The following is a 25,103-nucleotide window of genomic DNA, read 5'->3' as shown; positions in this document are numbered from 1 at the left end:
GGACAAAATGTAATTTTCAGTACACTCCAATGAGGAACTAGAAATCTTGCTGAAATACTGGGATATACTGGGCTCAGAGTAAAGCCGCAAATTTAACCAGAGGTGAGGGATGAGCTTAAGACCAATGAAGCAAGCTTCAAGCTTAGTTTCAATCATCAATGTGAGGCCCAGCCCATTTGAACTCCTCTGGCCTCACTTAAATAGATCAGTCCAAACTCGTGGCCATATCCAACACCAATGGGAGAGAATGGAGGGATGGGGAGGGGCAGCGAAAGTGGGGTGAATGACAGAGCATGGAAGCAGCAGCAAAAAGGCGCAAGAGCAGCAGATAGGGGAGAGAGCAGAATAGAGGGGGCAGGATGTCACAGACAGGAGAGAGAGTATACAGAGGAAATGGCTGAGAATAAAGGAGGGGGAAAAGAAGGGAGGAAAGCAGCAGAGAGCAGAGTGGCAGAGAAGGGGGTCAAGTGGTAGATGGGGAGCAAATTAGAGATTGAAGGAGCAAAGAGGGACTCAGCTCACCAGAAGCATTATCCACTCTCTAGGGTCCATAAGCAGAGACTGGGGTTTCTTGAACCTGCCTAAACTGTACAGCTTCCAGCGACTCTGGTTATTGCATCAGATGGCATATACTCACCACCTGCTACCTAGACCTGACAGCCAAACATTCCCAGCGACGGTCACAGTCACAGTCACTACCGTCCTCTGTGTTTTAGCCTCCAGATCCTTCCAGAGTTCAACCCAAGCCATACCATCTCACTGTGACCCATAATGCAGAGGCCAGGATTGTTGCCAATATGTTAATATTACTTGTGATGATGGTAATCGAATTAGCAGGCACCTCGGGTTTCGACACCAGCTGGATCCACATGATGCAGGGTATTGTCAACTACCCATGTAGTAATCCAGCCAACCCCACAGGCAGACACATTATGGGCTCCCTCAGGGGTTCCAATGCAAGTGGAAGCCTCCCAGCCACTGATTGGTGTGGGCAGTCGTAAGACAGTTGGGAGAATAACGTGAGATTGGCAGTGAGGAGCTTTCCAAATCAGGAAAGACCAAAGCGGTAAGCTGGCAACTCCAGCTCGCCAACCACTCCATTGACCCTTCAAATCACCAAGATCTCAGGGCTCACTCCCTGGGCATCAAGTGCCCACACACCCCCTCACCCTTACATCCAGCAGCACCTCCAGGACAAAGCAGTGTGCCAATCTATCTCTGCCTGCCAGAATTGGGGCAACTGACAAGAACCATGCAGGGCAGCCATAGAGTGTCAGCATTTGACTGAGTGCACCGCTGGTTTTAAGAGGGCATCGATGCTCAGGGCCACAGGAGGTCCAAGCAGTGATCTGTACCTCTGTCTGCAAAGAGTGGGAGAGTACAAGAAGAGGGGCACCATGCGAGTGTGGTACACAGCTAAGTAGGCAAATTTGGTGAAATTTTCTCTGAGATGGCCCAGGCACTGAGACCGGTTGGAGCTTACCTCCCAGTAGTGACTTTGTGATATACAAGTCCAAGCTGACAGTAGAATGCTTTCTCTACCCAATGCAGTACTGAGGGAGTGTTACACTGTTTTTTGATAACATGTCAAACTGAGGCCCCATTTTCTGGGTTCAAAGATTTCCACGGTACCATTTAAGAGGAGCATGGGAGTTGTCCGCATCCCCCCCCCCACTCCGTCCTTGTCAATATTGTCCCCTCAACCAACATCATCCAAAGAGATTCGATGATAATCACATTATTGCTTGTGGGAGATTGCTGTGCACAAATTGGCTGCCAAGTCTCCTAGTGTCTGAACTACCTACAGGCACTTCATTAGCTGTTCAGTGCTTTAGAACGTCTTGAACTGTCTGAAGGCACTTGATGAATGCAAGTGTGTCTTCTTTGTCAATTGTTGTAACTTGCCATCACCTCATACAACAAGGGAGGTGATGGCCTACTGGTGATGTCACTGGACTAATAATTCAGAGGCCCAGGATAATGGTTTGGTTCCAACCCCACCAAGGTAATTGCTAGAATTTAAATTCAAATAAAATCTGAAGTTGAAAGCTCACTGTACTCACCAGAGGGATGTAGTGCACAAGTAATTATTGTAATTATGGTGATGGTTGTTAAAAACAAATCTGTTTCTCTCAAAGAAGGAAATTTGCCGTTCTTACCCAGTTTGGCCCACTTGAGACTCCAGACTCTCAGTAATGTGATTGACACTTACCATACTGGCAGAGCAAACCACTCAGTTTAAGGACAATTATGGTGGGCAATGACCTTGTCATTGATGCACACATCCCAAGAGACGTTACAAAACTCAAGGATAAAAACACCCCTGTCACCAATTTCCTGACATTTGTATCATGAATGTTGGTCAGCTAAGATTGGAAAAAAGGTGTATGTGTGTGTGTGTAAAAAGGCTAATTTTCAGCAGCAAGGAGCCCTCGCTCTCATGCAGCGAGATCACAGGAGATATGGAGAATACACAATGGCACGCCAACTTGCCTTTCAGCAAGATTAAGCAGGGACGGCAAGTTGGCTGGGATTCCTGATAGAAATGGTATTGGATGGGCAGATGGCACTCTGCATTACTCCAAATCCAAAACAGCAATCACTGTGAAATCATTCTGTAAGCTCCTCAGTGAATCTTTGTAAAATTAATGGCTTTTAATCACTTGGGGATACTCTAGGCCCAATCACCCTGAAAGGAAGCCATGTGCTCCTCAGTGGGAGCCTGGAGTTTATTCCCTATGTGTGCGACTGCGAGACAGAACGCCACGACATTAACTACTTTCCATTAAGTAGTTCTTGTTGCTTCCATGTGCGTTTAGCTTTCCAGCCTCACAAAGCCCCAAGAGAAAGGAAAAGGCTCACATTTCTCTAGCGCCCCAGGACATCCCAAAGCACTTCTCAGCCCATAAAACACTCCAGCAATGCAGCTGCCAATAGTGTGCACAGCAAGCTCCCACAGACAGTATTGTAATCATGATTAGATCATCAGCTTCAAGAGATTCTGGTTGAGGGACACCTCTCTCCACAAAATATCCACTCCAGATGGAGGACAGATGCGGTAGAATGTATCACCTTTGATAGCATGGCACTGCCTCAGTAACACCTTGATTCTGGATTGCTTGGTCTTCAAAGCAACTGATTCAGTAGCGACAGCAATATCCGCTGACTCTCTGAAGGCAAAGGGCTAGAAATCGTGTGACTACTGTTATATGAATCACACAGCACAGGAGGCCACCACTGGCCTACACTGCATGTGCCATCTGAGGAAAAACAGTAACCTAGTTATTCCCATTCCCTTACCCTTTCCCCTGTGATATCATCGCAGCTGAGGGTAATACTGGACAAGTCAGACCCCAGAGTGAAACCTAGTTTGATACAGCACAGATTTTAGTTTTGCAATTTGTTTTCATTTCAGCAGACGTCTGCATTTAATCAAAGCCATTTCTTTAGTTAATGTCCCCTCCTGGGACCCTTACACAAACTGAGAAGAAAGATCACATAATTTAACATGGATTTCTTAAATTTATGTCTTCTGCGGGCTTCTGCTTCTAGAATTTTCTTCCAAACAATTCAGGACTCCCTCAACTCCCCAAACCATCCCTGACTGCTTTGGAGGCTGCTATGAACAGCATTTCTGCTGTTACATACCTATGACTGAATTTGCATTATACCTTTCAAACTGAACTGGCTCTGTCTCTGTTGTTGGACATTTAGAAAACAACAGTTGTCTTTCTCCATTCTTTCCTTTTTCTTAATGCACTGATCTATTCACTTCAAGGGATTTAAAGACTTGAATGAAATGCACGTTCAGATGGTCCCTGATTTATAAATGGCCATTATATGCACACACATACTTATGAATGAGATCCCATATATGAGTGTATTAATATTTACTTTAAACATCCGGTATGCAAATGTTTGTGAGTACTTACGACTGGCTCTTTTATACTGTACTGCATTGCACTCCAACTTGCTCACAAAGCAACTTATCAATGGACCCATCATAACACAGGGACTGCCTGTAAACAAAACAGATCTCCAGACATCTCAGTACCACTCATTTAACACATCTAAAATTAATTTAAAATCTGTGCCTTCCCTCTTCTTAACATACAACATAAAAGATACTAATCAAACTTAAAGCTACACATTATTTGTCCTCAGTAGAAACTAAGTTCTGACACAATAACAATGTATTATAAACCTTCATCACTATCTGCTGGTCTTCTCTTTTTCAAATAAAATGTCCAATTGTCTTCTGAAGGTAACTATTGACCCTGTTTCGACCATTACTGAGGAGTCCAGAACCAGGGGTCACAGTCTAAGGTAGGCCATTTAAAACTAAAACAAGGAGAAATATCTTCACCCAGAGTGGTGAACTTGTGAAATTCTCTGAAAGCGGTTGAGGCCAAAATATTGAATGTTTTCAAGAAGAAGTTAGGTATATTTCTTAGGACTAAGGGGATCAAAGCATATGGGGAGAAAGTGGGAACCAGGGACTGAGTTGGATGATCAGACATGATCATATTGAATGGCAAACTGGGCTTAAAGGTCGAATGGCCTCCTCTTGCTCCTATTCTCTATGACTTTATTAATGGGCAAATGCTTACTGCGTCACTTGTTTTAAGGGGTCCTTTGTCTATTTATATTGAAGGGGTTAATGCCTCGGTTAAAATACAGACAATGGAATGTCAAACAGGCATGTCAAAAGATCTCTTAGAAATTCCTCTTGGCATTTTGATAAGCTTAAGCTACTAAGCTGCTTCTGTCCATCTGTTTGCACAATTCGCCAGAACAGAGGGAAGTAGCATCACGATAAAAGGGATTTGTCATTACAGAGTTTGGCCAATGAATCAAAAACAGTTTGGTAAACATCCTGATGAGATGCTACAATTGCTATAAAAATGGACTGGGCCACGTGAAAATATCCAGTGTTTTTCACCCAAGACACTCTCCAGATTGAAACATTCTGCTATTCCTCACTGTAATATCCAAACAGAGTCTCGCACAGACTAAATTTTCACTCAATGCAAAAACAGTGTAAAGCAGCTGCTAGCCAATCAACGGCAAGTTTTACACCATTCCAACTCTTCCCCTGTAGTGAAAGGAGTCAGGAGAACTAGAGATTAAGCCTTGTCCACTTCATGTTGACAAGAGCAAAACGCCATGGATGCCAGAGATCAGAAATTAAAACAAAATTAAAAAGTGCTGGGAACACTCAGAAGGTCAGGCTGCCCTGTGGAGAGAGCAACAGAGTTCACAGGCAATATCTTCCAAGCCTGCTGGATGCACAGATAGTTGGGCCTTCCTACCTCCACACAAGTGAGTTGGACATTTCTGTGGGCTACCCATCCTTGACTTAAGCAGGAAAACCATAAGGAGCCAATTAGACAATAATGCAGAACATAGAAGCAGGAGTAGGCCATTCAGCCCTTTGAGCCTGCCCCACCATTCAATATGATCATGTCTGATCATCCAACACAGTCCCCTGTTCCTGCTTTCATCCCATTGCCTTGGATTCCTTTAACTCTAACAACTATATCTAACTCCTTGAAACCAAAGTTTTGGTCTCAAGCACTTGCTGTGGCAGAGAATTCCACAGGCTCCCCCACTCTCTGGGTGAAGACATTCCTCCTCAGCTCAGTCCGAAATGGTCTACCTGGTTTCCTTAAACTGTGACCCCCTGGTCCTGGAGTCCCTGGTCATCAGGAACATACTTCCTGTGTTTACTCTGTCTAGCCCGGTTAGAATTTTACAAGTTTCTATAAGATCTCTCCCCCTTATTCTTCTAAACTCCAGTGAATATAATCCAAACCAATCCAGTCTCTCTTCATACATCAGTCCTGCCATCCCAGGAATCACTCTGGGAAACCTTCGCTGTAACCCCTCCATCACCAGAACATCCTTCCTCAGATAAGGAGACCCAAACTGCACACAATACTCCAAGTGTGGTATCATCAAAACCCTGTACAACTGCAGCAAGACATCTCTGCTCCTGTACTTCCACTCAACTTCACCAACACATTTCACCCCAACTTTAAATTCACCTGGACCATCTGACACCTCTCTCCCCTTCCTGGACCTCTCCATCTCCATCAACAGTAAACAACTCAACACTGACATTTTCTACAAACCCACTGATTCCCACAGCTACCTTGCATTACACCTCCTCCCATCCCGCCTCCTGCAAAAATGCTATCCCTTATTTCCAATTCCTCCGCCTCATCTGTTCCCAGGAGGACCAGTCCCATCACAGAACATACCAGATGGCCTCCTTCTTTAAAGACTGCAACTTCCCCTCCCACGTGGTTAATGATGCACTCCAGCACATCTCATCCACATCCCGCACCTCCGCCCTCGAACCACACACTTCCAACCACAACAAGGGCAGAACCCCCCCCCCCCCCCCCCCCCCCGCCAGACCTCACCTTCCACCCCATCAGTCTCCATGTACATCGTATCATCCTCTGCCATTTCTGCCACCTACAAACGGACGCCACCACCAGAGATATCTTTCCCTCCCCACCCTATCTGCTTTCTGTAAAGACCATTCCCTCCACGATTACATCGTCAGGTCCACATCCCCTAACAACCCACCCTCCCCTGCCACTGCAGGAATTGCAAAACCTGCGCTCACACCTCCCCCCCCCCCTCTATCCAAGGCCCCAAAGGAGCCTTCCACATCCATCGAAGTTTCGCCTGCACTTCCGCACATCACTTACTGTATCCGTTGCTCCTGATGCAGAGTCCTCTACATTGGGGAGACCGGACACCTACTTATAGAGCGCTTCAGAGAACATCTCTGGGACACCCACACCAACCGATCCCACCACCCCGTGGCCAAACACTTTAACTCCGTCTCCCACTCTGCCAAGGACATGCAGGTCCTGGGCCTCCTCCATCACAACTCCCTTACCACCCAATGCCTTGAGAAAGAATACCTCATCTTCCACCTTGTGACCCTCCAACCCCAGGGCATCAATGTGGATTTCACCAGTTTCCTCACTTCCCCTCCCCCCACCTTACCCCAGTCCCAACTATCCAGCTCAGCACTGTTCTCATGACTCATCCCATCTGTCCATCTTCCTTCCCACCTATGCACTCCACCCTCCCCTCCAATCCATAACCTTTACCCCCTCCCGCAATCCACCTATTGCACTGTTAGCTACCTTCCCCCCAGCCCCATCCCTCTCACATTTATCTCTCCACCCCCGAAGCTCCCTGCCTCATTGTGATGAAACATCAGGCTTTTGCCAGAAATGTTGATTGTCCTGCCCCTCGAATGTGCCTAACCAGCTGTGCTTTTCCAGCATGACACTCTTGACTCCTGTACTCGAACCCTCTCACTGTGAAGGCCCAACATCCCATTTACCTTCTTCACCTCCTGCTGCCCCCTGCAGGCTTATTTTCAGTGACTGGTGTACAAGGACACCCAGGTCTCACTGCACCTCCCCCTTTCCCAGAGTTTAAGAGCAATTCAGGGCCTGGGCTACAATTTGCACTGTTCCAGGTCAGACAACGGCTGGCAACGTTCTCGGCTGGTAAACTGCATGGGCTGCACAGGAGTTGGGGAAGAGGGGCAGTTCCTCAATCTGTCGCAATTTTTGCATGATTGAGGGTAGGGATATGGGGCAGGGGTGGCTGCTGGCAGCTAACACCCCCACCCTCTCCCTGTAACCTCAAACCTCTCTTCCCCCACACCCCTGTAAACAGCCAACTTCAATGGGTAGCTTTTCAATCCTGGGATCCTCAGTCAGAAAGAAGACCAACTGGCGTCCTCTTTAATACCTGTTCGAAAAACACCCTGGAAGCCCATCTGTCCAAGAGTAAACACCTCAGTGGTATTCCAGGCAGTGAGAGAGACATCCACCATGACTCCATCCAATGTTTCCTGTTCATCAGGACAGGAAAAAAAATGATTCATTTCAAGCATGGTCAGAAGCAGGAAAAGAGGCCAAGGGGAAGGTTTGAAATTGGATGGAAGAGAGAAGGGATTCAATAACAAAAGGGACAATGGCGCAAGGCTACAGGGGCTGATAACAGAAGCAGTAGAGAAACAAGAAAAGTACCTGGAGGTGAAAATGGGTATGGGGGGACAAACTGTTTCATAACAGACAACTGCCTCCAGAACATCGGGACTACAGATTAGCATCTGAAGTTTTTGAATTCAATGTTAGTTTTCAAGGCTGGAAGATGTCCCAATTGAATGAGGGGGTGTTTTTCCTCAAGTTTGCAGTCGAGCCTCATTAGACCAGTGCAAGAAGTCAAGAACAGAAAGCTCACAGTGGGCTGGTGACCAGGAGCTGAGGGTCATACCAGTGACTGACTGGAGGGAAACTCAGTCAGCATTTAGTCTACTCTTAGTGGAGTACTGCACATGAAAAAAAATTCTCAACTCCCTGCTGTTTCTTCAACTTCAATCCCATGTCATAGAATCCCCAGTGTGGAAGCAGGCTATTCAGCCCACCGAGTCTACATCAACCATCCAAAGAACACTAGCCCTGTAACCGTGAATTTACCATGGCTAATCCACCTAACTTGTACATCTTTAGACTGTGGGTACTGACTCCTGTTAGTGGAAGTGTTAATGCTGATACTTAAATATGATGTTGAAGTGCTTTTGTTGGACTGGGGTGGACAAAGTTAAAAGTCACACAACGCCAGGTTATAGTCCAACAGGATTATTTGGAAGCACTAGCTTTCACAGCACTGCTCCTTCATTAGTTAGCTACATGATGATGGAGCAGCACTCTGAAAGCCAGTGCTTCCAAATAAACCTGTTGGACTATAACCTGGTGTTGTGTGATGCTTAAATAAGCTTATAGCTGAATATGCTTAAAATGATACTTCAAGGATTCTTGCGCTGTATTGGTAATGTCACAGCCTTTAAGCCAGAAAGCCCAGGTTCAAGACCCACCTGCTCTAGAGGCGTGTCATTACATCCTTGAAAAAGGTGGTTAGAAAATAACACTAACTTTACTTCACACTGAAATGTTTTGGTAAATCTGGCCGGGTTTTAAGTCACAGAAACTTCTCTTTCACATTTCGGAATCCCCTTTTCTCCCACTGCGTAACCCGCCCCTGGAGTATCCATCACTCAGCTCCTGCAGCATTGCGCCCATCCAACAGACTGAGCAACGACCATACAGAAATAACCAGTAAATTGGCGACAGAGAGACTGGTGCGACTTGCCTTATAGACTTCGAGGTGGAAGATAACGGGTTTTACTATTCGAAACGAGAGAGACATCCTCTACGTTTCGCTGATAAGACAAACGCTACATCTGCAAAGGCCTCTCTCTCAGCGAATAATTCGACGACATTACAGACAACGTAAAAGGATCTCAAGTGAAAGGGCTATAGGTACAAAGTTCAACGTGAGAGATTTGGATGTGGGGAAAAAAAAACCTCTTCACGTCGACAGTTGCGAGACTGTGGGATTCGATTTCCTAAGTTAACGGTAGAAAGTACTTGCCAGAATATTGTTGTCGTGTCAGGGACCTCGACTGGAAAGCCAGCAAAGAGCGCCTCGCGGGGGGGGGGGGAACAAACCGCCAAAGCACGAACCAATCAAGCGACGCCAAAGACACCAGTGGAGCCTTCCCCTGAAATAAAGACCCTGGAGATCTTGAAAAACTGAGACTTGCCAGCCAATCAAAAGCCGGCAACTTGCAGGTTCCCGCAGGGAAATGGTGGGAAAGAGGGCAACGCTGGTGTCTCTGACTGCAGGGGAATGGGAAAGAGAAGAGGCCAGTTGGTAACTGAAATGCAGGCTGCATGTGACTGATGCCCTTGGAGCCTGTCCAACTGTCTGGTACCTAGTATCCCATATGGAGGTCTTTTGGACCAATTGGTGAGTTGAACCTGCTAAAAGCCCACTCTGGTTTCAATGTCAAGCTTTCCTGATGGTTAGTTTGTGTGGCAGGTTTGGTAAGATTGCAACCCCTATTGAGTTGACATTAAGACACTGAAGCACAAGTCGGCCTTTTAGCCCATTGAATAGGCTCCACCATTCCACAGATTCATTGATCTCAGAGACAAAATTCCTCCTCATCTCTATCTTAAACGGATGACCCCTTATTCTGAACTTATACCTTCTGGTCCTAGACTCTTCCACAAGGGGAAACAAATTCTGCACATGTCCCCTGTCCAGTCCTCTAAGAACCTGTATGTCTCAATAAGGTCACCTTTCATTCCTCTAAACTCCAACAAGTATAGGCCCAACCTACTTAACCTCTCCTCATGAAACAAAGAAAATTACAGCACGGGAACAGGTCCTTCAGCGCTTCAAGCCTGCACCAATCCAGATCTTCTACCTAAACCTGTTGCCTATTTTCTAAGGGTCTGTATCCCTAACAGTCCCTCCATACCCGGGATCAGCCGAGTGTACCTTCTCTGGACTGCCTCCAATGTCAGTCTGTCTTTCTCAGATAAAGGGACCCAAAACTGTTCACAGTACTCCCACTGTGGTCTGGCCGGTGCCTTGTATAGTTTTAGCAAAATCCTCCCTATTTTTATACTCCATTCCCTTTGGAATAAAGACCAACATTCCCTTGGCCTTCCCTGTTCCCCGCTGGACTCGGATGCTAGCTTTTTGTGCTTCATGGACGAGGATTCCCAAATCCCTCTGTTCTGTAGCTTTCTGCAGTCTTTCTCCATTTAAATAATATTCAGCTCCTCTATTCTTCCTGCCAAAGTGAATAACCTCACAGTTTTCCCCACATTATATTCCATGTGCCAAGCTTTTGACCAATCATTTAGCCTCATTCTATATCCCTCTGCAGAGTCGGTGTGTCATCCTCACCACTTGCCTTCCACATATTTTTGTGTTTTCTCAAATTTGGCTACAGTACATTCACTTTCCTCATTCAAGTCAGTAATATGTGTTGTAAATAATTGTGGCCCCCAGCACTGACCCCTGTGGCACTCCACTAGTTATGAGTTGCTATCCTGAAATTGCCCCCCTTATCCCAACTCTCTGCCTTCTATTAGAGAACCACCTAAGTTGCTATAACCCACATCACTCTGAACCTAATAAGGTTACACCCTGTGTTTTGCATGAGATTTGGAAGATTCATCTCAGGGTGAACCAATGTCAGGATCCTTATCCTTCTTTCAAATCCCTCACAATCTTGCTCCACAACATTCAGATTCCTACCCAGACTGCTACTACCAGCTTCTTTATCAAGGCTTTTCCTGTGGTCAGTGTTAAAATGCAACTGTTCAACTATCTCCAATTTTCTCTGCCTCCCAATAGCAACTTTTGAGTTAGTACAAGATGCTTGTAGTGCACACAGAACAGACATTATTGGTTCAAGGTTTGTGAGAAGATTTGTAGCTCAGGTGCTCGTTGTTGTGGTTCAGTTCACTGAGCTGGGAATTTGTGTTGCAGACGTTTCGTCCCCTGCCTAGGTGACATCCTCAGTGGACAAAGCAGAGTATGTCCAGAAAGCGCAACAACTACTTGCAGATACCAACACCTACCAAAAGAGGGAGTTTGACCCCACCCCACAGCTCACCAATAGGATAAACAACACACTGAGGAATCTACAAAAAAGACAGACAGATAACCAGGTTTGACCTACAGAGAATGAAACCTGAAAGCAACACCACCCCCGGATTCTATGGACTACCTAAAGTGCACAAACCAGACATCCCACTCAGACCCATCGTATCGCTGCCAGGGACACCATCACACAAACTGGCTAAAGAACTACAGCAGAAACTGAAACACCTGATCAGCGAATCCAGACACTCTATACAGTCAACACAGGAATTCTTGGACATCATCAGAAATATACACGTAGACAAGGAAGAAACCATGGTCTCATTCGATGTAACGGCACTGTTCACCTCTATCAACAAAACCCTAGCCAGAGAAACAGTAGTCAACCTGCTGGACATAAAAAACAGACAACAAGATGGGGAACCTATCAGCAAAGACTGTATATTCAAACTACTGGACCTGTGCCTCACAACACACATCATATTCAACAACCAAATATATGAACAAATCAACGGCACACCCATGGGCTCACCCATCTCTGGACTCATAGCAGAAGCAGTAATGCAAAGGTTAGAACAAACAGTCATACCGCAAATTCAACCCAAACTCTGGGTCAGATATGTAGATGATACCTTTGTTATCATTAAAAACACAGAAATAGAGAACACACACCGGATCATCAACGCCACACTCACAGGAATCCGATTCACTAGAGAGGAAGAAAAGGACAACCAACTCCCATTCTTAGACGTGATGGTACAGAGAACACCGAATGGAGAATTCACCACAAAGGTATACAGGAAAGCCACACACACAGACCAAGCCCTGAACTATGAAAGCAACCATCCCAACACACGCAAAAGAAGATGCATCAAGACACTGTTCAAAAGGGCCACAACACACTGCAGTACACCAGAACTGCAAAAAGAGGAAGAAGAGCACCTCTACAATGTATTCGCCAAAAACGGACACCCCCGCAATTTCATCAACAGATGCCTAAGGGAAAGACAATGGAACGAGGACATGCCACAACCCAAAGGACTACCCACGTTACCATACATCAAGAACATTTCTGAACTGACAGCCAGACTACTGCAACCACTAGGAGTCATAACAGCACACAAACCAACAGCCACTCTCAGACAACAACTCACCAGGACGAAGGACCCTATACCCAGCATGAGCAAAACCAATGTAGTGTACAAAATCCCATGCAAGGGCTGCACAAAACACTACATAGGACAAACAGGAAGACAGCTAACAACCCGCATCCATGAACGCCAACTAGCCACGAAACAACACGACCAGCTATCCTTAGTAGCCACACACTCAGATGACAAGCAACATGAGTTTGACTGGGACAACACTCCTATTATAGGACAAACCAAACAGAGAACAGCCAGGGAATTCCTAGAGGCATGGCACTCATCCACAGATTCTATCAACAAACACATCGACCTGGACCCAATATACCGGCCACTGCAGTGAACAGCAACTGACAACTGGAAGCGGCAGATTCCAACCACTACAAATGCCGGAGGAAAGATCATAGAAGCGCTTCACAGGAGGCTCCCAAGCACTGGGGACGAAACGTCTGCAACACAAATTCCCAGTTCGGCGAACAGAACCACAACAGACCTTATTGGTATCCAGCATAGGTGACAGAGCTGGAATGTACACAGGGAATGTGGCCTTAGGTCTCTGCTTCTACCAAGAATCATTCAAACCTCTTTATACACGTTATTTTGCTGCCACAGCAAGGGACATATCACAGAGGAGGGTTTACGATATCACTATTCCAAAATCCTTTCAGAATAAATGATTCACACAAACATTTACTTAGTGTGATCTGGCAAAATTCAACCTTCACAGAATTAATCCATCTTTGCTTGACATTAAAAGACGTTACTGTCGTTGAATCCCCTGCTATCAACATCCTTGGGGTTACTGTTGGCCAGAAACCGAGCTAGACTATGGCGTTTCCCCAGATGACCGCTCCTGGCACCTTGTGTCAGTGTGTGGTACTGGGTGGGAGTTATTTAAGGTGGTTCACTCCCATCAACCCTTCTTTGTCTTTGCTTTGTGTTGGGCCTATCTAGTGCTTAGGTTTAGAGGGTACACTACTACAGAGTATCTCCAGAAGAGGCTGTTCTTCGATAGCAAGTTTATTGGAATAAGGCCAACTACATTTGATCAGGCAAAATTCCTGGCCCCTGAGGGAACTGGTACAGATCCCTCTCCCCTCTCAAAGGAAGAGTAAAATTCCTTGGCTCCACTCACAGATTGTGTGTGACATTGGTAGAATGGATGGAACCAATGTAACAAACAGCAACCCCTTCAGAATCATTATCTTATACAACATAGACCAGCTATATAAATACTGTATTATACAGAGTTGCAAGGAGAGAGGAGAGAGGGTGGAGAGAACCGAGGGCTGCTGGGAAGGGTAGGTTTTCCCACTTAAAAAGGGACTTATCTCGGGAGTCGGGCCTTCATTTTTAAGAGAGGCGAGGAGAAAGGGCGGAGAGAGGTGAGGGCTGCGGGAAGGGAGCATACGAGAACAGTTTTTAAAGGTGCAGCAGAGGGAGATGCCACAGCGAGGAGCAGAGGGCTGCCGGGTATATATTTGGGCAGTGGCTGAATCCCGACACACTACATGTGTACTGTCTCCCACCTGCCCTCCTCATCCAATCAAAAAAAAGGACTCTCGTGTGTTGTTAAGGGAAGGTGTTTCACTTGATATTTCTGGTGCATTGTAAGATGGGTTAAAAGTTAACTGTTAGTTGGTTAGCTGAATAAGACCATGGAAAAGTACTAGAAATTAGTTAACTCGTAAATTAATTGAATAAGAAGAGAGATTGGCTGGTCAGGTGACGTGCTATAGCTGTATGGTGTGGGAGCTGGCTGATCCCATTGTGAACGACAGTGACCACATCTGCAGCAAGTGTTGGTTGCTGGAAGAACTCCGGATCAGAATTGACGATCTGGAATCTGAGCTTCAAACACTGCAGCACATCCAGGAGGGGGAAAGGTTACCTGGACGCTTTGTTTCAGGAGGCAGTCACACCCAGTAGATTAAATAATTCAAACTCAGTTAAATGATCAGGGACAACAGGGTGTGACTGTAATTGAGGCAGGTAGGGGGATTCTGAGTTCAGGAGTGCAGGAGCCTCAGCCCCTGACATTGTCCAACAGGTATGAGATTCTTGCTCCCTGTATGGATGAGGGAAAGGGCTGTGGACAGGATGAGCCAGCTGACCACGGCACCATGGTGCAGAGGGGGGAGCAAAGAGAGAAGTGGTTGTTATAGGGGATTCTAGAATTAGGGGGAACAGATCGTATCCTTTGTGAGCTGGATTGGGAGTCCCGCACGGTATGTTGCCTGCCCGGTGCCAGGGTGCAGGACATCTCTGACCGCCTTGAAAGGATCCAGTTGTTGTGGTCCACGTTGGCATTAACAACATATGCAAGGCTAGGAAGGAGGACCTAAATGGGGATTATCAAGCACTAGCGAGGAAATTGAAGAATAGGTGCTCGAGGGTCATAATCTCTGGATTACTGCCCGAGCCATTGGCATAGGGATAAGAAAATTAGGGAAGTAAACACTGGCTAAGAGATTGGTGTGGGAAAGAGAGATTCCGTTTCATGGGACATTGGTATCAGTTTTGGAACCGGGACGGGGGGGTGGAATCTGTACCGATGGGATGGTCTCCACCTGACACGAACTGGAACCAGTGTTCTAGTGAAAAGGATAAATAGGGTGGTCATTCGGAGTTTAAACTTGTGAGTCGGGAGGAAGGGAAGGAGAAAGTGACAGGGAGTATGGTGTCAAGTAGAAAGATAAGCAGCAGGTTAGCCTGTGTGCAGGGTTTAAGTTCAAGGCAGACTAGGAATGAAGCAAAAAGGAAGGATAACTTAGGACATATTACTAGAAATGTTGGAAGTCATGAGGATAAGAAAATTAGCATTGAGGCACTTTAGCTGAATGCTTGCAGTATTCATAACAAAGTAGATGAATTAATGGCACAAATCACAGAGATGTGGTTGCAGGGGGTTCAGGATTGGCAGTTTAAACATCCAAGGATTTACAACTTATCAAAAAGACAGGGAAATGGGCAGAGGGGGTGGGGTTGCCTTAGTTAAGAATGAAATTAAATCTATGGCACTGAATGACAGCGTCGGATGATGTGTAGTCTGTGTGGGTGGAGTTGAGGAACGACAAAGGCAAAAAAAACATAATGGGAGTTATGTACAGCCCTCCCAGCAGTGGTCAGGACCAGGAGTGCAAGATGTACTGGGAAATAGATAGGGCATGTCAGAAAGGCAAGGTCACGGTGATTATGGGGGATTTCAATATGCAAGTGGACTGGGTGAATAATGTTGCCAGTGGATCCAAAGAAAGGGAATTCATGGAATGCTTACTAAATGGCTTTTTGGAACAGCTTGTGATGGAGCCCACAAGGGAGCAGGCTATTCTGGACCTAGTGCTATGTAATGAGCCAGACCTTATAAAAGATCTTAAAGTAAGGGAACACTTAGGAAGCAGCGATCATAACATGGTAGAGTTCAGTCTGCGGTTTGAAAGAGAGAAGGCAAAATCGGATGTAATGGTGTTACAGTTAAATAAAGGTAATTGAGGGCATAAGAGAGGAACTGACAAAAATCGACTGGAAGCAGAGCCTAGTGGGGAAGACAGTAGAGCAAAAATGGCAGGAGTTTGTGGGTATAATTGAGGACACAGATTGGAGGTTAATCCCAAAGATTATTGGGGGGGGGGAGGTTTAGACAGCCATGGCTGACCAAGGAAGTCAGGAAATGTACCAAAGAGAAAGACAGAGCCTATGAATTGGCCAAGAGCACTGGAAAAATCAGAAAATTGGAAAGACTGCAAAAACAAACAGAGGATAACAAAGAGAAGTGAGGAGAGAGAGGATCAAATTTGAATGTAGACTAGCCAATAATATGAGAAATGTTAGTAACAGTTTCATTCAATACATAAGAAACAAACAAGAGGCAAAACTAGACATTGGGCTGCTCCAAATTGATGCAGGAAGGCTAGTGCTGGGAGATAAGGAAATAGCTGAAGAACTTAATAAGTACTTTGCATCAGTCTTCACAGTGGAAAACATGAGTAATATCCCAACAATTAAGGAGAGTCGGGGGGCAGAGTTGAGTATGGTAGCCATTACAAATGAGAAAATGCTAGAAAAGCTAAAAGGTCTAAAAATTGATAAATCTCCTGATTCCAATGGGCTGCATGCTAGAGTTCTGAGAGAGGTGGCTGAGGAAATAGCAGAGGCATTGGTTGTGATCTTTCAAAAATCACTATAGTCAGGGAAAGTCTCAGATGATTGGAAAATTGCAGTTGTAACCCCTTTGTTCAAGAAAGGATCAAGAAAAAAGATAGAAAACTATAGGCCGATTAGCCTAACCTCAGTTTTTGGTAAAATTCTAGAATCTATCGTTCAGGATGATATTTCTAAATTCTTGGAAGTGCAGGGTCAGATTAGAACAAGTCAGCATGGATTTACTAAGGGGAGGCCGTGCCTGACAAACCTGTTAGAATTCTTTGAAGAGGTAACAAGTAGGTTAGACCAGTGGATGTTACCTATCTAAACTTCCAAAAGGCCTTTGATAAGGTGTCTCACAGGAGGCTGCTGAGCTCCTGGTATGGATTGAGGATTGGCTGCCTGACAGAAGGCAGAGAGTTGGGATAAAGGTTCTTTTTCAGAATGGCAGCCGGTGACAAGTGGTGTCCCGCAGGGTTCAGTGTTGGGGCTGCAGCTGTTCAGTTTATAGATTAATGATCTGGATGAAGGGACTGGGGGCATTCTGGTGAAGTTTGCTAATGATACGAAGTTAGGTGGACAGGCAGATAGTACTGGAAGATGTGGGGAGGCTGCAAAAAGATTTAGATAGTTTAGGAGAGTAGTCCAGGAAATAGCTGATGAAATTCACCTTGAGCAAATGCGAGGTCTTGCATTTGGTAAAAAAGAATACAGGCATGAACTATTTTCTAAACGGTGAGAAAATTTGTAAAGCCAAAGTACAAAGGGATCTGGGAGTGCGAGTCGAGGATTCTCTAAAGGTAAACATGCAGGTTGAGTCCGTGATTAAGAAAGCGAATGCAATGTTGTCACTTATCTCAAGAGGGTTGGAATATAAAAGCACCGTTGTGCTACTGAGACTTTATAAAGCTCTGGTTAGGCCCCATTTGGAGTACTGTGTCCAGTTTTGGTCCCCACACCTCAGGAAGGACATACTGGCACTGGAGCGTGTCCAGCGGAGATTCACACGGATGATCCCTGGAATGGCAGGTCTAACATATGATGAACTGCTGGGATTATATTCATTGGAGTTTAGAAGGTTGAGGGGAGATCTAATAGAAACTTAGAAGTTAATGCATGGCTTAGAAAGGGTGGGCACTGGGAAATTGCTTCCATTGGGCAGGGATACCAGGACCCGTGGGCACAGCCTGAGAATTAGAGGGGGCCAATTTAGAATGGAAATGAAGAGACATTTCTTCAGCCAGAGAGTGGGGGGCCTGTGGAATTCATTGCCACGGAGCGCAATGGAGGCCGGCACGTTAAATGTCTTCAAGGCAGAGATTGATAAATTCTTGATGTCACAAGGAATTAAGGGCTACGGGGAGAATGCGGGTAAGTGGAGTTGAAATGCCCATCAGCCATGATTAAATGGCAGAGTGGACTCGATGGGCCAAATGGCCTTACTTCCACTCCTATGTCTTATGGTCTTACTGTGGCTACAAGAGCAGATCAGACATTGCGATTTTTCCAGAAATTAACTCACCTTCTGACTCCCCAAAGCTTGCCCACCATCTGGAAGGAACAAGTCAGGAGTGTGATGGAATACTTGCCTGAATGGGTGCAGCTCCAACAACACAAGAAAGTTGACACCATCCAGGACAAAGCAGCCCACTTGATTGACACCACATCCACAAACATCTACTCCTTCCACCACTGACCCTCAGTCACAGCAGTGTGTACCATCTACAAGATTCACTGCAAAAGTTCACTAAAGATCTTGAGACAGCATCTTCCAAACTCACAGCCACTTCCTGCTTCAAGGACAAGGGCAGCAGATAAATACCACCCTTGCTAGTTCCCCTCCAAGCCACCTGCCATCCTGACTTGGAAATATATCATTGTTCCTTCACTGTTGCTGGGACAAAGTCCTGGAATTCCCTCCGTAAAGGCATTGTGGGTCTATCTACAGCACATGGACTGCAGCGGTTCAAAAAGGCAGTTCACCCCCACCTTCACGAGGGACGGGGCAATAAATACTGGGCACAGCTAGTGATGCTGGCATCCCATGGAAAATTTTTTAATCAGCTCCTAAGTCACTCTCAAAAACAATCCTTCCTGATTGCTGCTCTCGAATAATTTGAAGCACGGAATTACTTACTGTTATCTTTCCACACTATAATTAATTAATCTCTCCATCTATATTTATATATCATTCCTGCTTGATGCCTTCCCAGACTTGTCCTTGCATTGGCACTTCCTGAGTACTGACGGAAAAAGTAATCCATTTTGTTAAAATTTGCATCCTGCACTCATCAGGACAGTTCACAAGAATACCACCATCACAGGTACATTTTATCCTGTCTGAGTTGAATGCTAATTTGTTGGCAAGTGATTTTGATTGGTTAGAGGCATTACCACACAGAATACACCAGTTAAATGATGACTGACAGTGAACTGCCAAGTTTTGTTTACATTTAAACCAGGCAGATCAACACCAGTTGATTAAGACATTACCCTTGAAGAATGAACTACACTCACCCTGAAAACAATGCCACTCCCCTCCCCATCAATTTTTTTCCAGTTTTTTAAGTTTCTGTCTTTCAGTCTTCCTTTAAGTATGAAAAGCTTCATCCCTCCCCCACCCCCAACCTGTCACCTTTGAAACACTGAGCTTTGACCATAGTCAGAGTCATACAACAGAGAAACAGACCCTTCAATTCAATCAGTCCATGCTGACCATAATCCCAAACTAAACTTGTCTCACCTGCCTGCACTTGGCCCATATCACTCCAAACATTTCTGATTCATGTTCTCATCCAAATGTCTTTTAAATGGTGTAACTGTACCTGCATCCACCACTTTCTCTGGCAGTTCATTCCACACACAAACCACTTTCTGTGTAAAAAAAAATGCCCACCTGTCTTTTTAAAATCTTGCTCCTCTCACCTTAAAAAGATGCCCCCTAGTCTTGAAATCCCCCATCCTCAGGAAAAGACAGCTGCCATTCACCTTATCTATACCCTCATGATTTAATAAAAGGTCACTCCCAATCTCCTACACTCCAGTGAAAGAAGTTCCAGCCTGTTTTTATATTTCAAATCCGCCAATCCTGGCAACATCCAGATAAATCTCTTCTGAACCCTCTCCAGCCTTCCTATAACAGGGAGACCAGAACTGTACACCGTATTCCAGAAGAGGCCGCACCAACGTCCTGTACAACTCCTATATTCAAATGTCTGAGTAATGAAGGTTAACGTGCTAAATGCCTTCCTAACCACCCTGTCTACCGGTGATACAAACTTCAAAGAATTGTGTACCTGAACCCCTAGACCTCTCGGTTCTACACTACGGCCTAAGGCCCTATCATTAACTGTATAAGTCCTACTCTCGTTTATTTGATTTAAACACTGTTTATTTGGTTCAGTCCCAATTTCCGTTCTACCTCTGTAATGGCTTTTTACATAAACACGCAATTTAAACTCAAGGTGTTGTTTTGCCTGATCATTATCAGATTGCTGTTTTTGGGAGCGTGCTGTGCATAAATTGGCTGCCATGTTTCCTCTGTAGCGGCAGTAGTAACACTTCCAAAACACTTCATTGGCTGCGAAGAGCTTTGGTATGTCCTGTGGCCATGAAAGTAGCTATAGAAAAAAAACACTTCATGGTCCTACTGTTCAGCTTAACTAGGGAGGTGCTGGTCTAGTGGTATTATCACTAGACTGTTAATCCAAGGCTGCTGGACAAACTCTCCTCATTCCTGAAGAAGGGCTTATGCCCGAAACGTCGATTCTCCTGCTCTTTGGATGCTGCCTGACCTGCTGCGCTTTTCCAGCAACACATTTTCAGCTCCTGTTAATCCAAGGACCCAGATAAAGTTCTGGGTTCGAGTCTCACCACAGCAGATGGATTTATTAATTAAAAAGAAATCTGGAATTAAGTGTCTAATGAAACCATTATTGGGAAAATCCCATCTGGTTCACGAATGACCTCTCAGGAAGGAAACTGCCATATTTACCTGGTCCGGCCTACACGTGACTCCAGACCCACAGCAATCTGGTTGACTCTTAACTGACCTCTGGGCAATTAGAGATGGGTAATAAATGCTGCCTACCCAGCAATGCCCTCATCCTGTGAATGAATTTTTAAAAAACATAAATCTAGCACTCACCAGCCAGAGCTGGAAACAAATTGCTAAACTATTGCACCACCCAAAGCCCTTGTAGTTTGTTTTTGGAAGCACTCAGGACAAACTATCCAATGATTATACATCAGATCCCACACTGCCCGAAGGGAGCTGCATTCTCAGGGAATGTGCTGTGGAAAATCAAAATTAATTGGGATGGCTGGAAAGTTATAGGCTGTTTGCCCATGATTTCTCACAAAGCGCTCCCTGTTAGTGCAGCAATCCACCCCCTCCTTCCCAACTGGAGGCACAGATCTGAGAGTGGACCCAAAGCAAGTCAAACACCAACGTCTGTCTAATCCCTGCCTTACACATTAACTGTCGGCCCTTCGAATTGCACCAGCCACAGTATCTCCCTCATCTCTGGCACAGGAGGTTGTGTATTTGAATCCTGCTGCAGAGAATTGAAACCTCAACTTGGCTGAGAATTCCAACCGCAGAACAGAGAGAGTGTTGCATGGTCGAGTGAAGTATTAAACTGAGGCCCTCTCTGCCCTCTCAGCTACCCATTTCAAAAGAGATGGGGTGTCCTTTCCCAGTGTCAACATCACTGATGACCGACGATCTGGTCGTGACCTTATTTGTTGCTGGTGGAATCTTGCTGTGCACAAAATGCTTATAAACCACGACAGTGACAACACCACAAAAGAACATTTCAAAAAAGTCATTTGGTAGCATGACGCTTCAGCAATGAGGAATAAGAAGGTTGAAGCATTTGATCTTGTCCTCATCAGGACAGAACTGCAAGAATACCAAATCTCAAAGAGATTAACAATTTCCACTGCATGAAACAGGCTGTTGATTGGTTAGCAAGTGGACTCAGATTGGTAGAGCCTTAACCATGGAGCGCGAAGGATCAGTTGACTGTCAGGCCATCATTTGAATTCAAACCAGGCAAGCAGATTCTGATTGGTCAATGCACTTCTCAAATAAACTCATTAATGCTGCCATTAAATCTTGTTGGTTTAGTCCAAGTGAACCAAGCTCTTCATGATAGCAGACAAAAAAACTGCAGATGCTGGAACCCAAAAGACAGGCAAGAGGCTGGAAGAACACAGCAAGCCAGGCAGCGTCAGGAAGTGGGGAAGTCGACATTTCATGTGTCATCCTTCTTCAGTCTTGACTGGCTTGCTGTGTTCTTCCAGGCTCCTGACTGTCTTCCTGATAGCAGGCACTAAGCCCTTCTTATCTCGATAGTCTGCCAATATCATCCCCACAACATACCTCAGTCCCCCCAATCTCAACAGCACGTCAACCCCAACACCAAGAAACACTTCTCACAATCTTGCGGAATTCATTCAGGGAGGGGGGGTTGGTAATTATGACTTTGAGCGCAGATTTTGGAAGTCAAGGGCAATTTCTTGGCCTTCTGCCACAGTCCGCTGAGAAATTCTGGGGTTTGAGACTCATGATCTTTTGTCAAAAGTGTGGTAACACTGGAGCAACTCGAGAAATCTAGTGCCCAGTGTCACATCTCTGGGGCCACTCCCACTGGGAACTGGATTAATGGGTGTCCTGCATTTCTTTCCAATTCTGGCCTCTGGAACATCCCTGATTTTAATCAGTGCACCATCGGCAGCCATGCCTTCAGCTACCTAGGCCCTGCACCCTGGTATTTCTCTGAAAAAAACCCTGCAATTCTCTATTTCCTTTAAGACACTTCCTAAAAGCCACTTCCTTGACCAACCTTTCAGTCTCGTATCTCCTTATGTGGCTCGGTGTCAATTTTTCATCCGTAAAGCAGCACCTTAAGATTGGAATGCCACTTATTGCAATTGGTGGAACACCCTCCCACCCATTCGTAAAAGGAAGGGTTTACTCCCAATAACATGGACCCCCAGTTTGAACCTCACTGTGACACCCAACCACACTTCCCCAGGATTTGATATAAAAGGTACAGTCAGCGCCACAATAACAACCAACTGCATTTGCACAGCACCTTCAATGCAGCAAAGAAATCCCCAAAATGTTCCACTGGAGTGACTGAAAAAGTACTACACTGAGCCATATACTGTCAACAGTAATTCGATTAGACAGTTAAAGGAGGGACTTAAAGGAGGAGAACAAGGCAGAGGCATAGACAGGGTTGGGGTCCTGGCAGGTAAAGGCATGACCACCAATGGGGGGGGGGGGGGGGGATGAAATTAAAATCAGGGATAAACAGGAGGCCAAAATGGAATTAGAAGAACAATTCTGTTCACGTTTTCCCAAGCTAAGCAATCTTTTTAACTAATGTTGTAGGGGGGAAATAAAGCTTAGCAACAGTCAGCATTTCAGTAAGTTCTGTGTTCGACAGTGCCAAGATGACAAATACTTCCTCTATATGCCACCCAGCCCCTCCATTAAACCACTTGAATCCAGTCACCTAGCCCCTTCCAAATTTGGGTACGTTGCCATCCCTACCCTTTACTTGGAACGGATGCTTAAAGGCCAGTGAGTATTTGGCAATCTGTGATCGGAATTGTTTAGTTTGGCTGTGCCTGGATGGCAGGCCAATGGATTCTGGTCTCAAGGGGCAAATCAAAACCATGTGCTGCCCCCCCCCCACCAAACCCTCTCTCCTGCACACATCACCCAATGAATTTGTTAAAGAGAAGACTATTTGATGCAGCTATAGCAAATGCCCAGTGGAACAACCGAGCTGAGCTTTCAGGGTCAGCTTTCCCACAGTACTTCAGACTGCCAAAGGCAGATATAACTCCCATGCAACCAGGCAACATTCCTCCCTGCATTAAACCCACACAGAGTAGATTTTACAAAGGCCCTGTTGTTTTATATCTGTGTACCCTCAAATTTACCCCATTCCACCCCCATTCTTGATGGCCCGCTCAGCTGCTGGACTTAGCTTCCACAGGCTGGGCACTCGATGGAGACAGCCCGCACAGTGAAGGTAGCCAGAGGCTATTTGACCTGGGTGGGCAGCACAGCCAGGTCCAGTGCCAGTCCTCACCTTCACGTGCCACGTCGTCAAGCATGTTCACCCAGTGACCAGTCAACCTGAGAGTTACCAACTCTGATCAGGACTGATTCCTGGAGGTCTCCCCATCGCCTGGTCAAATATCCTTTCCCCCTTCCAATCTAATTCTGTTCAAGTAAATAGGAGGGTGGAGGTAGCAAGAAACTTCAATCTCATGGTATTTCTGCCTGACATCATTTGCAGCAAGCACCGGGAGTGGCTCCTTTAAATCCGGGAGCCTTCCAAGTGCAATGCTGAGGGCGTTGGCAACCGATGTTCAGCCCTTTGCCTACAACTGGGGCTTGCAACCGAGAGAGAGAAAGCTGAACTGAAATGATCACCTACCCACTGCTGGCTGGGTATAGCAAAAGATGTCAACATATCTGCCATGGCTCCTAGCATCTGTTCTGCCCTGCCAGGGCTCCTCTGAGGGGCTTTCATATTGAGGTCTGGGATATTCACAGTGTCCCTGCTGGAGGCAACCCCTTCTTCTGCAAAAGATAGTCCTGGCTCACAAACGCTTGGAGCTTTCAATCAGCCAAATGACAGCAATCAAACAAGGTTCAAGTTCCTTTGAAATCTTCTCTCAGCCCCGTGGTCCTGTGCCTTGCCACATCATAGCGTCTAGAGAACAGCAACTCTCTCTCCAAAAAAGTCCACACTCCAGATGCACTCCACTCTGACCCTCAAAAGTCCTCCTTATGTAAGTTGGGAGGGATGAAGGATTTGAGCTAGATCACAATTTGATGCCCCAGCAAAAATCCATTAATTCCCGAAAGAAGACAAGGGCTGAAATTCACACAGTCAAGTGCTGGGACTGGAACAACCCTGCCCGCAGTCCCCTTCCATGTGAGAGTTCGCCTTTGAGAAAAGCCATATGTTTTGAGTCATGTGCCGTACATACGCGGCTGCAAGTCGCGGTTTGTATACTCCCCCACGGCAGCTTCAAAAGATCGAGCAGGTACATGGTTTGGCATATGCTTACAAAGTTAAAATTACATTTCTGTGGCAACACTGCACGACCAAAGAGCTTTCCAGCCAATGAGAAGGGCTGTAACGGGGGTGAGCTGGCAGATTTTTTTTTAAATTGCAAATCATATAGGGTTTTTCATTCCCACCAATTTCCGAAGTGGTCAGGTAGCTCGTTTGTACACAGCAAGTTCCCACAAGACAGCCTTATGGCTCATTTTTG

General features: G+C 45.7%; 1 protein-coding gene across 1 annotated transcript in view; it reads right to left on the bottom strand.

The window, feature by feature from the left end:
• The window catches only part of LOC132805792 (rho guanine nucleotide exchange factor 25-like), a 384,213-nt gene extending 359,471 nt beyond the window's left edge, over positions 1 to 24,742 (bottom strand). The window contains exon 1 of the mRNA XM_060821055.1: positions 24,257 to 24,742. Coding sequence (XP_060677038.1) covers positions 24,257 to 24,352 — 96 coding nt within the window. The 5' untranslated portion in view covers positions 24,353 to 24,742. The remainder of the gene's footprint in view (positions 1 to 24,256) is intronic.
• Positions 24,743 to 25,103: the final 361 nt, after the last annotated feature.

This window comes from Hemiscyllium ocellatum, chromosome X (genome assembly GCF_020745735.1).
Source record: "Hemiscyllium ocellatum isolate sHemOce1 chromosome X, sHemOce1.pat.X.cur, whole genome shotgun sequence".
Lineage (NCBI taxonomy): Eukaryota > Metazoa > Chordata > Chondrichthyes > Orectolobiformes > Hemiscylliidae > Hemiscyllium > Hemiscyllium ocellatum.
This window is presented reverse-complemented; position numbering and strand designations above follow the sequence as displayed.